Source organism: Ursus americanus, chromosome 32 (genome assembly GCF_024610735.1).
Source record: "Ursus americanus isolate L20-20 chromosome 32, mUrsAme1.1.p, whole genome shotgun sequence".
Lineage (NCBI taxonomy): Eukaryota > Metazoa > Chordata > Mammalia > Carnivora > Ursidae > Ursus > Ursus americanus.
Window position 1 is genome coordinate 10,632,328 of NC_142158.1, and position 17,673 is coordinate 10,650,000.

General features: G+C 43.9%; 1 protein-coding gene across 1 annotated transcript in view; it reads right to left on the minus strand.

The window, feature by feature from the left end:
• Window positions 1-203: 203 nt before the first annotated feature.
• F13A1 (coagulation factor XIII A chain) overlaps window positions 204-17,673 on the minus strand; it is a 163,674-nt gene continuing 146,204 nt past the window's right edge. Inside the window, exons 14-15 of the mRNA XM_045811684.2 lie at window positions 7,774-7,910; window positions 204-1,919 (exon numbers count right to left, since the gene is read on the minus strand). Of these exons, the coding sequence (XP_045667640.2) occupies window positions 1,766-1,919; window positions 7,774-7,910 (291 nt within the window). The 3' untranslated portion in view covers window positions 204-1,765. The remainder of the gene's footprint in view (window positions 1,920-7,773; window positions 7,911-17,673) is intronic.

Below are 17,673 nucleotides of genomic sequence, written 5' to 3' on the forward strand. Positions count from 1 at the left end.
GATGACTGTGGTTAATAAGATGCAAAAACAGCAGTGAGGAAAGCTAACTATGCATGAATACCTATTAAAGTCATTTCCTTTAAAGGGGAAATGCTTGTTTTCCTAGCCAGGGTAGGTCATCTACTAAGGAAGGGTGGCTTCTTGACCACTTGTGGTTAGTAGTGTTGTATTGAAAATTAAAACTGTTCACTTTTATGCAGATGCAAACATAATCACATTAACTTTATTTGAAGCTTTGATTACATTCTAGTTAATAAGCATATACTACATTAAGCCAATTTAACCATACAGCAAAATGCATTTCATTTCAAAATTGAGTATTGGAAGGCTTAGCAAATGCTGGGATTATTAATTACTTAATACAATTAGGTATGATGCACATACGGAGGTGACCACTAACCCTCATGGATCCCTGGTGCCCAGAACAGTCTCAGAGGCTTAGAAATGTGGTTATAGAGATCAAAAAATTTCATTCTGGCTTTTCCACTTTGTTTTTGCTAAGAATCATGCCCTAGGCATATCGATGGATAATTTTGATCATAAATCAGCCTTGCAAATAAATAGCAGGTAGCCTTGCCTATTGGAACCTTGGAGCATAATACAAATGATGTCAGCATCCTCTATCATTGGGTCTGCTTTAGTATTGGCTACTTGCAAGATGGAGTCTGTATTACCTTTTAGTATCTGAGTCCTGAGCTGAGGTCTCGACATGAGTGATATGAAGGACAACAGGGAATTAGTGGCTGCCCATCCTTCTACATGCCTGGCCACTAAATCTGCCAGATTCTGCAACTCATAGGGCTTATTCTATCTCTAAAAATGTACCTGGGCTTGCACTACTGTGTGAAAGAGAGGATCCCAGAGAGACAGATGAAGTATAATTACTAATAAAAGAGACTAATTCCTCATTTTTCCTGTCCCAAGTCAGTCAGTCTTGTTACTTTCTAGTCCTGTGGCCCCAAAAGACTTAAAGTAAAGGATATTGGTTCCTGCTGATGAGGCCACAGTGTGACACCTCCTACAGAATGCACCATAAAACTACATTATTTCATAGATCTGAGTATTGCACCTGCTATGTTATCTCCTCTTAGGTGATTAACTTTCCCACAAATGCAATTTGTTAATATGGGGCCACATCTTCTCACAAGGTAAATCTGTGAAATTTGGCAGGCAGTTGCTTTGCCACAGGTGCAAGATGAAACACCTTGCCCTGGCTTTGCCAAGAAGAAAAATGATGCTGTTCTCAATACCTGGGAAAAATATTCTGCACAGAGAGTAGAACCTGATTCCAAAAAAGGGGAATAGAATTCTAGGGCCCAAATCATGTTCTTCTCTCCCTTTGGGGGAGTATATTACCTCCAAAAGGCTGAGTGGGAGATCAGAATCTTATTTTACATGAGGCCAGGTATTGAGCAAATCCCCTTGTTAAGGGAAGTCCTCTGATATTTGGAGCTGCAGCCATTTGTGATGATAAATGATGACTTTTACTCTTATGAGCTATGAGAACTTAATTAGAGCTTAATTAAAGCTAATGCTCAGAATCCTTTGAAAGATGGAGTGATTAAAAACTAACTTCCATATTGAATAGTCACACTGAAAAGTAGTCTTTGAAACACATAGCATTTCCACTCTGGGGCCCCATGTAGTCCTGGCTGGGTCTTCACATCTAAGTTAAAGCAAGAGCTGACTATTTTTTGCATTAGAATTTCCTTAGCCAAGACTACAAGAGGCCCCGTACCCAGGTCCATCTCAGCCCGCTGAGCATTTATGCAGAAGGTCGTCTCTGAATCTGCAAATCCAGCTCGCCGTACACGTGTCTCAGGGAGTCACTGGTCAAGCTGGCTATCAGCTTCCGATGGCCAGACACCCAGGGTCGACACACTTCTTCCCATTGCACGGTGGAGTTGGGCCGGATTTCCCTGAAAGGACGGAAAAGAGAGGAAAGGTTGTACTCTCCAGAGAGGCATATCCAGTTCCCTACCTTGATCAGGAAGCAGTGAGAACACGTGCCTGAGTCACATGCTCTCTTCCTCTCAGTTGATGATAGTAGAACACAGAAGGGCTGATTTGACCTATTCCAACCCAGATGAGGTCCCTGGATGGGGATGTGCCACTGACAGACCCAATGGGTCATGGTTCCTTCCACTTGGATGCATCAACTGGCATCTACTGCATGGTGAGGAAGGGCTGAGTCTCCTACCGGCCATGAGTCAACTGAAGTCTAGTTTGTCCCCCAGCCACCACAGTAGCCTCATGGATGTGACTGATCTTCCTTGGCTCATTTTGGGCCACTCTAGTTCCCTCCTGAATTAGACTCCTGTCTGAATCCCCAGCTGCCTTTGCTAAGGTCCTGATACCCTAATTAGTTCTTGCCAATCCCTTTGGGATTGTTCCCAGGCCCAAAATCTGGAACGTAACCCTACCTGCTGCCAACTGATGGAGAACTTGCATGCTCTATCATTCATAATCCTGTTTAACCACCAAATTGGGGCTCTTTGCCCATGCACCTCTCTGCTACTCCTTTGTATCCATCCTGATAATGGGAACGACCTTCAATGGTTCTGATATCCACCTCTTCTTCTGCAGCCTATGCTTTGAGGTTTTCCTAAGTTCATGGCCAAGCTCACTCCAGTGAATGACTGAGGTCAATCAGGGTTGGGGAGATTAAGGCTTCTCTGGGGTGTTTCACATATATTACCCTACGGAAGCCTCAGGAGGAAGTTACATGCAGGTTTTACATGCATGATAGTCCCTCGAGGTAGGTACTACATGACACACTGTATAGTTAAGAAAAATGGAGGGATAAACAAATGAAGCAGTTTTTCCAAGATCACACAGCTTTGAATGGACAGAGATGAGGTTTGGATGCAAGTTGTTCTGATTCCCAAAGCCATGCTCTTTCGAGCATGTATTTCATATTATAGCCTCAATGAAGATGACTTTTCTGGCCACTATGCTAGTTTTTTTTTTTTTTAAATAAACAAGACAGATGTCCTTTTATTCTGTACTAAGAGCTTCTTGCAGTATTGTTCATAGAAGATTCCTGGTCTCTGCTCTCTGATCCTCAGGGAGAGCAGGTACTGGGCGGCCTTGCAGGGGATCCCGGGCCAGCACTTCTTGGGGAGATGAAGGGAGACCACCATGAGTGCCTTAGACAGAAAAGGGACCTGTTTTCATGGGATTACTGAAGCCCAGCATGTCAGAATTGGAAAGAACTTAGAAATCACTTAGTCTAGCTACCTCATCTACGGGCGAGGAGGATGGGATCCTAGGAGTCCTTTGGAATCTTCCACAGTCCTTGCCTGATGGCCCAGACCATGGACAAAGAAAAACGTGCTGGGGGACATGAAGAGTGTGCTCGTGCTCAGAAGTGAGGAACATCCTTGTAGAGGAGCTCTGCGAATACTTCCCTAGTGGAGCGTGCTTCCTACTAGCACCATGGAGGGACTGAGGGACCAAAGGAACTGGGGATGATGTGGCTTCAGACTGGGTGGTGATAGGAGGGGTTACAAGGAAGGGGAACTGCCAAAGAAAGTCTGGAGTGGTTCAAAGGCCTCAGCTACATGATCCCCTATTTACCCTTGGGGGCCGGGGCCATAGAACACCACTTTAAACACAGTCAAAGTGCAGGGGGAAATACGGGGACACATACCTGTGCTTGACCTACTCTATGTAAAGTTAGAACCCCCAAATTTCCTCAAATAGAGCTAAAACAATATGTATTTTAGATGGCGGTGGGTGTACATCCTCTGGGATAGAAAGGGGGAAATGCCCCCAAATCTTGGAAATCTAGACACTAAATAAGAAATCCCTTTCAAACTCTCATACCTGTGCTCAGTGAATTAGGACAGGCATCTGAGGCCTTGGGAATGCCTCTCTTTGGAACTGTTCCAGGCATTGACTCTGCCACTACTGGTCTAAATGTCTCAATTAACTTGGTATTTGCTAATTCTTTTCTTTATTTTTGTTCTTTATAAATGTAGTTCTATAAAGTATTTTCACCCATTATATAAAACCCAAATTGGGTGTAAAATGCACACACACCACCTATATAGGTATTTTGCAAACTCAGTAAATTGATTTTATGATTCAAGGTTTGAACAACATTGACCTGACCATGGGTTTCCTCACCTCTAAAAGGCAGACACTGTAGAATATTGACTAGAGTGTGGGGGCGCCTGGGAGGCTCAGTTGGTTAAGAGTCTGCCTTTGCCTCAGGTCATGATCCCAGAGTCCTGGGATCCGGCCATGCATCAGGCTCTCGGCTCAGTGGGGAGCCTGCTTCTCCTCTCCCTCTGCCTGTCACTCTGACTATTTGTGCTCTCTCTCTCTCAAATAAATAAATAAATAAAATGCTTTAAAAAATGAATAGAGTGTGGACAGAGTGAGGTGAATTGCTATTTGTACTGCACTTAGAAGCATGGCAAATATGGCAATCGCCAAGTATACTCGTGGGTGATTGGCATTACTGTTGTTGTTGCTATAATTATTAGTATTACCACAATCACCCTTACGGTTGTTGCTTACTCTGCCTGAACTCTCTGCAAAACAACTAGGAAAGTGAGTTCCTCCTGCCTGTATGCAGAGAAACAGTTCTCTATCCTTAATTTACAGTGATTAATTAAATATGAATACATGTTTTAAGATATTTATTTCTCAAGAGCTGGGCTATTTTTACCTTGATCCATTCGTTCTTTCTTTTCTGGTTTCCCCGAGTGATCAATCAGAAACACTTTGCAAAATAGTCGTCTTGCTTGTGGATCTGGCCTGGGGCCATGTAATGCAGGTGACTACATCCATAGAAACTGTAATCCCTGAGCTTCACTTGGTAATTGGCTCTTACTCATAAACCTGGCCCCATAATGATATTCAAATATGTATCTCATACATGTATAGATGTCTCCTCAAGACTATCATACAAAGATATTCATACACGAAGATACACATGTGTGTCTAAGTATGCATTTATGTGTAGATAAATATGTACAGAAAGAAAAGAATCACTCACCCACATTAGTAAGTGGAGTAATATTGGAATAATCCTATTTGCCTGGGGTATAGATGTTGTGATAAATGGTTCTCAGTTAATGTGCTGAGCTATCAAGATATGCTGGCCATTTATCATCTTGAACGCATACAGGCAAATGGGATTATTATTACAATAAACTGCGACTATCTATGGGTTGTTCTCAATGTGTCTAGCCCTCAGCTTCTGTCCTACTTGGGAAACTCAAAATTTAAAACAAAATCACAAAGTCAGGGAACTTTTCTCTTGAAATAACTTACTGAACCTGATCATTTTTTAAAGAGAAAAATGAATCTGGAAGATGAATTATTTGATGTTCTGGAAGTATCAAGTGCAGAAACTTGAAAGCTGAGAGTCTGTGGGGGCAGTACTTTCAAGCATCTAAGGTAGGTGGGCGGTGGTGGCAGAAGGCAGGAAGGTAAAGCATCTCGGAGCACAGTTGGCTCATACCCTGAGCAAGGAGTGAAACACCACTGCTTTCCATGTTCCTAGTTCAATTCCCTGTTCTCTAGCTCCTGCCTTCCAGGCCCCTGCTTTGAGCTTGACATCCCTTGCCTTCTAGGGCCCTGGCAGGACTGTGGGTGGGTAGGTGGGGGTAGTGATTCCCTTGACTATTCAAGATGTGTATCCTAGAAAAGAATACAGTCTTGTGAACGATTCTGCTTCTACACAATTGCTCTTCTTAAGGGTCCAAGTTGTTACATGGATCTGCCACTCTTAGATCAGATCTTGGCAGCATAGGGTACCCTGAAGTGCTTGTAATTATCTGACAATATGGATGTGGGTGCTGGCTGGCTCAGGTCTTCGTTGTGAATGTGTGTGCTGGAGTCAGGAGGAGACAGAGAAAGTAGTGCTCTCTCCAAAGTCCCAAACCCTAGACCGTAAATATTTTCCCTCTCAAGTTCTTTCCAATTTTTGACAGTCTCAGAGAAATAAAGCTACTCTTGTGTTGGGGAGATCCACCCCTTGGATCTGGATTCCCATAAGAGATTGAGGACCTCGCTTTCTGTCTGTTACCTATCTGCCATAGACCAATGTGTTGGAATTAACGACCAATAGGACCTTAAGGAAGAGTGTGGGCAGGGCATTTGCCTTGTGTCCATGTAAGGACTGGACTTTTCCATCCCTTCCAAGATTCACTCCACTTTGCCCTACCCCAGTGTCAGATATTAACAATAAGCGCCTGGACACTCAACACACCTAGGGCCTCATGCCTCCCAAATGGTGGGTCATTGCACCGTGTGAGGATTAATCTTTCTTCTAACACACAGATTGCCTCTTTTCATGCGTTGGCCTGTAATCAAGGTGGGATTTTTGGCACAGCCGGGGTGTGTAGGTAGCAGGACGTTCCAGTACCCTGAGATGAGGCTTCCAGGGTTACCGTTTGAAAAGGAAAAATTGGATGCAGCGGGGGGTTGTTTTGAAGAAGAAACGTGTTTCACTTTGCCTGAGTGATTCTTGCATCTGATTCGAGTGGGAAGGTGCGAGAAGGGGTGAGTGAGGCTGTCGTTTCTGACGAAAGCAGGGCTATCACTGCTGACCTCTCTCTCTCGCTAAGGATGATTTCTAATTTAATTCTTTTTTTCCTGCAACTTTCCTATTAGCACAGGAAGGGTTGTTATGTTTTGTGCTTGCATTTTTACAAGAGCACTCAAATTATTTTCCCGGTTGTTTATTGCATTCACGGGCCACAGGAGTCTCTTAGACAATGGGATTGCAGAAGCTGTGAGCATTGTAATTTGAAAGAAATGCAGAGAGCACTTAGTGGGCATCCCAGAAGGGGTGAAGGAGACCCTTGGCCTGGTCCCACAGATTCAGAAGAGGTAGTTTCTAGAAAGGGTGTTAGGGAGATTCCTAACATATCTTGTCACCAGGCACTTTCTGCAGCCCTCCACCTCCCCTTCTGTGCTTCAGAAGTTCACCCCACAGGAAATACGCTAGATTGACTGATGCTGACAGAGACTTATTTGTGGTAGAAATGAAAGTATTAAGCCTCAAAGATTGAGATCCATTCTGGGCATCACACTTTAAGAGGAGCACTGACAAACTGGAGTATGGGGGAAAGGGTGGCAAGCTAAAGCCACGTTAGGGGTCAGGAGAGGTATAGAGAAGATGCGACAGTTGTTTGCAAACATTTGGAAGGCACCAGATGGAAGAAAGATGGGCTTTATTCTGTGCGGATCCAAATGACAGAATTAGGATCACCGGGTAGGACCGAAAGGTAGAATTGTTTTCTAACAATGAGAGCTACCTGAGTGTGGAATGGGCTGTCTTGTTGGCTGACACTCTGTCAGCAAAAGTAACAGAAGCCGAGAAACTATAGGGCACAATCTGATGGTGTTAGGTGTGAATGAAGCAGTCTCATTCATATTATCACAGAGCTGGAGGTAGTCGTTTGTGCCCTAAATAGAGAATCAAGTCTGCAATTCTTTAGGCTCCCCTTGATTCTACAGAAAGCAACAGTTCTAGAGTGCTTGTGACAGGGAAATCTGGAAGGTGGGCTGGGAAGAAAGATGATAATAGTACCCATCTCGTTAAGGTGGTTTTAAGGATTACATGATGGAAATTCCAGTCAAACTGACCCTACTTGTAGCCTGTGACTCCTAGACATGGCCAAGAAGAAGGTGGCAGCTTCTCAGACATGTTCAGTGGGTGTTAGATGTGAGTTTGGAAAAGACAGAGAACACTAAGCCTTCCCACAGTCCCATGTCACTTGTCACCTTCTCAGTTCCCACCCCACACCTTACCGGAACATCTTCCTCCTTGGCTTCATCACTCCGGGACCATCCAGGTGTAACCACACATTCCGCAGAGTCTCTTTTAGAGGATTGGTGAACTCAACTGTTACCACCATGTCAGAACCAACCATCTTGGCACCCCGGACCTAAGACAGGAGTTGGGGGAGAATGCAGCTTATTAGCAGCACATAGAACCTTTTTGCTCTCCCGTGTCGTTAGCCATCTTCACTTTTGCTGGTTTTACAGAATGGTTATTTTTTTGGCAATGGAACTAGTGTGATGAGGATAGCTGATTGCTTTAACTGGGGGATACCTATTGAGACAAAGATGGAAAATTACTAATTAGGATCACACTCTTTTCCTCATTATAAAAACCACCTAATTAGAGCTCAGGTTAATAGCCGTGACCACCAGCTGCTCTTTCTCAGCAGGAGGTGGAAGTGTATCTGGTGTAGCAACACATTTCCATGGTGAGGGTGGCCAGGCAAACTCTGCTTCTGGACAGGACTCAAGTTTCCTGCCAGTGCACGGGGGATACCCGAGTTCAAGAGGAAGAAAACGCTCCAGGGGGCCTAAGCCTTCTTCCTTTTAGGCACACTAGAAAGAAATATGGCCAAAGAGGGAGTCATTACTGTGGAACTTGAAGAAAAAGAATCTGGATACTAAAATAGGCCAAAAAAAAAAAAAAAAAAAAGACTTTTTGTCTGCTGTTACAACATCTGAGTCCAGGAGAGTCTAAGGCCCTTTGTTGGCAAGTTGTGTGTAACAAGTCTCAGAAGTATCCAGTATTTGGCAAAGCACCTCATGAGGCAGCCAGAGTTCAATGTCCGTTCAGCACTTACTAGTTGTGGGGCCTTGGGTGACTTAGTTGTGGGGCCTTGGGTGACTTACTCAACCTTTTTGAGACTCAGTTTTCCTGTCTCTAAGACTGGGCTGACATTCCTATGGGGTCATCGATATGAAATGCTCTTAGTATTTGCTCTTAGGCTATGTTTATTGGGTTCCAGGAATGGTATTCTTTCCCAACACCAACACAATGAGCTGGAAAATGGCCACATGGCTCTGGGGTTTGTTTGTTCATTCGTTTGTTTAGGAGATACGTGCGCCGAATGGATGGATCTGAATAAGCTCTACGTAACTTGGGAACAAGATAATCATATAGTTCTTACCTCATAAGAAAAGCATAGAATGGGATAACGCATATAAAGCAACAAACACACGTAGGACACAACGCAAAAGCTCTGTACTTTACAGCTCACACTGGTTTCGGAATAGCGATGCTCAACGTAGTTAGTTTCATTCGTCTTTTTTTTTTTTTTTTTTTTTTTTTAAGATTTCATCTTACAGGCGCCTGGGTGGCACAGCGGTTAAGCGTCTGCCTTCGGCTCAGGGCATGATCCCGGTGTCATGGGATCGAGCCCCACATCAGGCTCCTCCGCTATGAGCCTGCTTCTTCCTCTCCCACTCCCCCTGCTTGTGTTCCCTCTCTTGCTGGCTGTCTCTATCTCTGTCGAATAAATAAATAAAATCTTTAAAAAAAAAGAAAGAAAGATTTCATCTTAAATTTTAGTGTACTTTCAACTCCAGTATCTAGCCAGTGCCGAGCAAATATTTGTGAAATTAGATTAACTGCTTAACAATGGAATTTATTGACTGAGTTTCCAATGTAACAACTCGGCCATTATTATACACTATTTCTTTAAGTGGCATATACTAAAGAAAAAATTATATGGAATTGAGCCTTTTTTATGAACAGAGGGAAGGAAGAAGGACAATTTCCAGGGAAAAAGACTCTCACTTACTAACTCTGCAGTAAAGAACAAATCTTCATGGACTTTACTCTTAAGACACAGTTTGTGTCTAAATTTATGTCTATGGAATTTTAAAAATCTATGAGAAAAATGAAAATTGCAGCCAATTCTCCATGTTTCTTACATTCAAATCAATATCTGTAGGTGGGATGGGGGGAGTGCTGGGGTCGGGGGGTCAGGGGTGGAACAGACAATGATCAAGGTGCAGACCACAGCAGGTGTCATCAAGAGAGCACGGATCATATGCCAAACAGTGTGTCTAGCGCTTCGCCAGTGGTCTTCGGCCTGCCATGCATACAGAGTCACCTGGGGAACCTTAAAATCATGGAGGTCTAGGCCCACTCCCAAGCAATTAGCTCAGAATGTCAGGCAGAGCTTGTCATAAGTTTATTTTAAGCACCCCTATTGATTTCTGAGAGTCAACTTAGAAAACTTCTCCCCAGGTGAAAATCTCTGATGCAGACAAAACATTCAGAAGACAGGCTGAAATCTTCACTTTCTTCCCAGATGTCCTGACTCGATCAGTATATATGTTGAACTACAGAAGTGCATTACTAGAATACTCTAAGTACTCTTGGTTTAATTCTCAAGGGTGGCCAACATATTTTTCCTAAGTTAGAAAAAAATTTCCGAACACTTTTGGATTTTTAAAAATATTAGATAAAAATAATGTTTACAGAAACTTTCTGAATTAGAGAAAGTGAGGCTGCTTCAGAAATGCTATTGGTAAAAGTCTGATCATTTTAATTTTGGGGGGAGGTAAGTATTTTGGAGCCATCTGCTGTCTTCATGGCATGCTATTGCAGGTATGGACAGAAGCCCCTTAACAAAAAATCTGGTAATAGCTATTGGCCCTTCCTCAACAGACACACAGTGACAAATACAAGATACATCTCACATGTGGTTTTAGGGGATTCATTACAGACCCAGAAGATCTACCCATGGACCTCCCCGGGCTCAAGGGCTCCAGGTGAAGAATCATTTCCATATGGCGAGGCTAGCTCTACAGGAAGATTCCTGCACTGTGGAAAGCAACGTGTACCCTTCCAGGTCACTTTTAACAGTGTTGGGGAAATTTAGTGTTTGAAAGACCGGCCCTGTGCTTGGGCCCTCAAGGACAGTCTTTAGATCTGGCCATGATTTGAAGATTAAGACTTCTCACATTAACTTCATGCATCATGCCTAACCAGTTTCCCTTCAGATGTTATCTTTGTAGCCAGCTGCTTCCATGGGCGTGTAAATACTCTCCAGGCTTCCCCCGTCCTGAGTGGGCAGGAGGCCATTGATCCCCTGATCCAGGCCTGGGAGAGGTGGGGAATGAAAGGAGAGGTCTCTTCTCAGGTTGTAGAGTGTTTCTTTTGCAATTAACAAAGACACAGCGTTCCTTTGCAGACATTCATCTCCTGCACCCAGAATGTAAACCTCCTTTGCCTGACTACTGAGATGCTAATGAACCCTAGAGACTCAATCCAAGCCAAATATAAAAGCCTGCCTAACATTTAATATCACTGTTTTCTGTGTAGGGAAACTAAGTGGAGATATTTTCCTCCCTTCCTTTGAGGAAAATGAGCATAGTATTTTCACAGGATGTGTTAATTTAAGTGAGGTGCCAGGCTATGATATCTGCCAAATGCTGAGAAGACCATTGTGGATGAAAACGTCCAAATTGAATTCCTTAAGGAATCTGCACTGTTCCCTTTTCTTTAATGCTGTAAAAGTAATTCCATAGCATTGTCATTATATTTCTTATTTGCTTGCTTTTATAAAAAGTTAAATAAAGGGAGCCTTGAGCAATCCAGAGAAGGTTTGGTCAGGAAGGAACTTTTATGTGTACTCACTTCCGAGAAGAGTAACCATTACTCAGGCCAGAGGAAAGGATAAAGTGTATGTCATTTTTCATGACACCAAAGTCTCTTCTGTGTTTGATGGTCCTGATTGTTTTCAATATTCCATTTAAAAGACGCGTTTTTAAATATTGACATCAACTATGATGCTTTCCACGTTAAACATTCACCAATACTGCCATACTGAGTTCTTGTCTTTTGTATGACTTCATGATAACGAGCAACTGTTTTGATTCTTTGGTGAACGATAAAGTTACTGATACACACACACACACACACACACACACACACACAGGTAAACTTTTGGAAGCAATTACTTTTCGGGAAATCATAAGATCTCTTCGTGGGGTGTACGCTTTGTAATATGCATACCCGTGTTCAAAACTGAAACTGAAATGAAGGAAAAAAGTTGGAGAAAGAATGAATTTCGGTGGCAATATAGTTCACACGACTTACTAGTTCACCTCACAGCCCTTACTTTAAGTGCCATCAATAACGTATTACATGTATTACTGGAAAATAAATTTGTTTCTCCTCTCTGGCCTTGCTGGGAAGAAGTAGTTTCTTATTTGTGAACCGTGCTCACGTACCAGCACCACCACTGCTTCTGGCTAACTCACTAGTGCAGCATTTACTAGGTAATACTAATGGTTTTACTGTAGTCAGGCAATGCTCTCGTCTGCACTGTCCAGCGTGATAGCCATTGGCCACATGTGGCTACTTAAATTCAAATTAATTAAATTAAATTAAAAATGCAGTCCTTAATTGCAGTAGCTACATCGCAGGTATGCAATAACGACCTGCGGCTGACGGCTATCACGTTGGACAGTGCAGATGTTGAGTGTTGCCGTCGTCAGAGGCCGTTCTACCGGACAATGCTGTTAAGTGATTTACTGAGATTGACTATTTAATCCTCACAACCGTATGAGGTAGATACTATGAGTCTTTGTTTTCCAGAGGAAACTGAGGCACAGGGAAGTAAAGTAACTTGTTCAAGTTCCCAAGGAAAATAAGTAGGGGAGGTAAGATTGAACGCAGACCATGTGGTGACAGGGTCATTGCTTAACCACACCCCCTACGCAGACTCTGATTGGTAGCCGCGATAATAACACCTGGAATTATTTTTAGCGTTTCCTTAGTAATGCAGGCACCCTACTCCTGTTTTACTTACATTATCTTGTTTCATCCTCCCCACAGCCCTCCTTACGCGCTTGGGGGCGAACATTACCATTATCTTCGTTCAACTGATGTCAATGTGACACTTAGAAGACAATCAAAAGACTCAAGTTAGAGAACTAGTAAACTGGCAGAACCCAGAGAGGAATCTAGGTCTTTCTGACTCCAACAAAACATTCCTATTTCAACACTAGATACACTGTCATCTCTGACAGCAGAGAGGCAAAAATAGTAACCTTTTTCTGATGGAAATAGCTTCTTTATTTTCTGAAATCCACTGATGAAATCATTCGCAGTATTACCTTATGTTACCACTAAACTTCCAGGTAAGCACAATGATTATAACTTGACCCTGAACTAAATTTGAAAATGTATGTATAACCCAACTTTGTTTTTGACTTCATGGGGGAAAGAATCCGATTCCTATGCCAGAGTAAAATGTGACAAGGTAGCCTTGGGGCCTTTATATTACTTGACAATAATAGGATTTTTCTATTTAAGGTAAAGATAGAAATATCATTTAAGAAAATAACCAGTAGCCTAAACAGAGTGGGATTACATGAAGGCAGATAAGATTCATTATTCTTGATGTTTTACTTTGTGTATGTGGTTTATTTTTTTAGGATTAAAAATAGCAAATGGGAAATACATAGAGAAAATGATGTTTTAGGCACCCCAGTTAGTGGTGGTTTCTCATTTTCATTCTCAAATACAGATTGTTCGGCAGCTGTGCTGAGCAGGGAGATGCAAACGCACACTTTATAGTGGCAGGGCTCACTCGGAGACATCGTCTAGGACGTGCTGTCCTGGCTGATGGAGCATATCCACTGTCTGCTCCTCTGTGACGAACCGCCATGAATGGGCAGAGACTCAGCTCCCCGAACATGTAAAGCCTTGGCTGCTAATGATCCACCAGGGACCCTTTGGGGATACACAGACTACCCCTGCTCAGAGCCCCTCAGGATGGGACCCCATAGACTGATGTCTTTGTTTTTCTCCACAGATTGAGAAGACGTGCCAAAGGGGACAATTGCAGTAGGTGGGACACAGAAAGTGACCATAGTCGGGGGGAGGTGAGGGAGTGCTGGACTCAGGATGTAAAGACCAGGGGCTGCCACTGTGTTTCCTCGGACCAAGTCCGTTAAAATCTCTGGGCCTTGGTTCCCCATGTGGTTATTGGGAGGATATGTGAAATCATCTGGCAGAGCTTCTGAAACGTAGCATTTATTGAATCTAAAGGCAATTGATGTTTAAAGGGAGAATCTTATGTTGCCAGCATGACCATGAGAACTCCTCACTCATTAAGTTCTCTTCTGCGGATGACATGGATATGGTTTCTCAGGTACTGGAGTAAAGAGCCATAAGGAGAGAAGCTGCCAGCCTCCACCCACACTTGAAAAAGAAGTGGAGAAGCCCAGGTCCCCATGGCCCTGTCTCAGCCTCCCTGGTGACCCATGGTCCTGGTGGTCCAGACATGCAACAGAGTCATGGAGAACCCAAGGGAGGCTGGAAGGGACAAATGTGCTCGGTTGAAGACATGGGAGGGCTCTATGGGTCAGGGTTCAGAGACGGTTAGAACACAGAGTCTTCGTTTTCATTTTTTGCCTGGCTGGAAAGTTTCAGATCTTTAGGCTGTCACAGAACAAAATAGTTTACCCAGTTGCTGTCACGGGGACACTCATTCCTCAAGTGGTCTCCTAGTGTCTCCTCCCCTCCAGGATAGAGGCATATGAATTAGGACGTTGGAGGAGCAAGGCTCAGGCACTCCTCACGGCAACCCTCTGCTTTGCTCTACTATGGTTAGAATAGGGGCTTTGGGGGCTCGAGCAGAGGGGGAATGAAGAGGATTCTACGCTTAACCTCAGTAAGACCGATGAGCTCCAGTAAAGAACTGCTAGTGTTTCAAGTCAGAGGAGATGTGGATATGGAGCCAGCGCTGGGGTTAATCTGTGCAAGTTAGGCAAGGGCACCCCTTTTTCCAGGGTGGATGCTGCTCCCTACATGGTGTGGCAGGTGGTGAGTGGGCTGGATCTGGTCCCTTCCCTGTCTCCCCCATCCCCAGGCTGGGTGCCATCTGCACCAGTGCAGGTGTTGGCCTGGAGTGGGGCCTGCCCAGAGGAAGGTCCCGGTACCCTCCCGGGGTGGGGGTGGGGGATAGCAGGAACATTTCCCGTGTGACCTGTGTGGTCTTCAAGGCTGCAAGTCCGGAGGACATTCTGCCTGTTGATTTCTATGAATCACCTCCCTTCGTAGGCCCTGCATGCACTGTAGCCAACCCATGCTAGAATAGAGAGACAGCACTTCTGAAGCTGACCGAGGGCAGCCACTGCTAGAAGGGAAATCAGCAGTCTCCCCCCATTTCAGAGAAAAAGTCAATAAAAATGTTCTCAGTGTTGAGTTTTTCTCTGGTATTTTTTTTTTAAAGCATTTGCTACAACATATTTGCGGAGTGGGCACCAAATATCTGTTGAATGAATTGAATACATGAATGTATAAATGAGTGAGTGGCTAAAAGGAAGGAATCAAAGAGAAGAAAACGCTTTCAGCCAACAGAACAAAGAAGCAAGGGGCACATGTATGGTATCATCTTGGCCGACGCCTAGTGGGGACTGCGCCCAACTCGGGGTGGGAGGAGGCAGTGACACATGTCAAAATACTATATAAAAAAAGCTGGGAAACTGTCAATTCTTCCCATTTTAAATGTTTAAATGCCTTTTTTTTTTTTAATTTGGGGACACCTGTGTGTTCATGGTTGTAATTAAAATTTTTTAATTTTAAGTTTTTATTCGAATTCCAGTTAGTTAACCTGCAGCATGGTATTAGTGTCAGGTGCACAATATAGTGATTCGGCACTTCCATACATCACCCAGTGCTCATCACGACAAGTGCACTCCTTAATCCCCATCCCGTTCCACCCATCCCCCCACGTCCCCTCTGATAACCAGCAGTTTGTTCTCTAGAGCTAAGAGCCTGTTTCTAGGTTTGTCTCTCCTTCTCTCTCTTATTTTTTTCTTTGCTTGTTTGTTTTGTTTCCTAAATTTGTTTCCTAAATATGAGTGAAATCATGTTATTTGTTTTTCTCTGATTTATTTCCCTTGTATTCTCTAGCTCCATCCATGTCGTTGCCAATGGCAAGACTTCCTTCTTCTTACGGCTGAATAATATTCCATTACACACACACACACACACACACACACACACACACACACACACACACACACACATCTTCTTTATCCATTCATCAATTGATGGACACTCGGGCTGCTTCCATATTTTGGCTATTGTAAATCATGCTTCTATAAACATCGGGATCATGGTTGTAATTTTTTTTAAGCACACACATAGAGGTGGTTATGTTTTCTTCTAGCAAAATTGTCCCTGGTTCATATGAGAAAATTAGATCTGTTGCTGTCTCGTGGTGCTCTGTAAAGGCTGCAGGACATGTTCCACATGCCAATACTACAGAGCTGTTTTAGAATGGCACTGGGAAGAGTTTATCTCCCAGATCCTGAATGGCGGTCATCTGAGGAACACGTGAATGCCTCTTCTCTCTCAGTCTCACACCAGGTACTTATAGAGTGGCCTCCCTCCCATGAAGGTTCCACAGTGAACAGTGCACACACTGCATACCCAGTCGTCAGAGTCGATTCCATCAGGTGAGGTTACGTTTGCTAGAGACCAGAGGGCCACGTGCTACCCTAAATAATTCTCCGGATTTGCAGGCACAGATGGGGCCAGGCAGGGTGGGAGGAAGGGGACATTTATCAGCAACTACCAGGTCCTGGCGTGGGCTAAGCATTCTCACGAGCATCCCTGATGTTAATGCTCACAACTTTGAGTTTTGCATATGGTTGTATTGAATATTAAGAGTAATAATTATTAGTGTGTTATTCATTCTGCAAAAGGGGATGCAGAAGCTCAGAGAGAGGATGTGTGTGAGACAGACGGAGAGAAAGAAAGAGGAGGGAGAGGAGGAGGAGGAGAGAAAGATGGTGGCCAGGCAAGAGTGGGTGAGTACATACTATGATTACCATAGGTTCTTGCTAGGTTCTTTATGACGATTATTTCAATGATCCCTCCCAGACACCCAACCAGGCCAGTACTCTTACTGGATCCACTTTACATAGGAGGAGGTTGAGTAGTTTGCCCAAAGCAGCTCACATAGGATTATGAACACAGAGGTCCGGCTCTCTACAGAAGGGACTGCCAGTGTCCCCTCCTGATGTTCTCACTCTAGTTGGCCAGAGAACCTGAAACCTGAAGCCTTAACTGCCAACTGGGACTGAGAGAAACCCAGAACACTGCTTCCATGTTACACACCACGGACTGCAAGCAAACCAGTCTCTAGCCTGGAGACCAGCCAGATTCCCTCCACATCCCCATCCTCTCCAAAAAGTAGCTGTTCACTAAAAATCAAAATGGTGAAGTCTTTTCTTGACTTACAGCATCTTACAACGATCAACACATGAGAAAAACTCAATGTCTGATTTTAATAAAACGTACTTTTCTCATCAAAATATTTTGATAGCACAGATAAAGAGATGTGTGCTTATTAAAGTTTAATGAGTATCTCTCCCTGCCATTTTCCACATGAAGATCATACACTATGACTCACGCATGGTGGGTGCTGGGAATAGTTAACTGGGAGCACAATTTAACCCAGTCCCAATCTTTATTTTCACGGGAACAAATGCAGCCCCAGACAGGGTCCATTAGGGTGCAAGTACATGTCCCCTGACCTAACTGCTTTGGTTGACAGTGACATGGGTTCAGACAGGTGGGTCCAATATTGCTCCTGGTTGATCTTTCTTTGCTTTAAAAAGGAGAGAGAGGTAAGGACGGGGCACACTGGCCACCGGGGCACACTGGCCGCCAGGCCACTCCAGTCCCAAGGCTAAGGTGGGGACTCCCAGAAGAGGGCAGTGCCTTGAACTAGTCTCCAGTTTCCTGCCTCAACTCCAGCCAAGGAAGGCTTTCTAGCTCTTTCTGCAGGCTGTCTACCTCTCTCCTTGCCTTTGCTCCCGCTTTCTCCTGGTCTCTGCACCCATGTCTGCAACTCGAGATGTCATCCATTCATG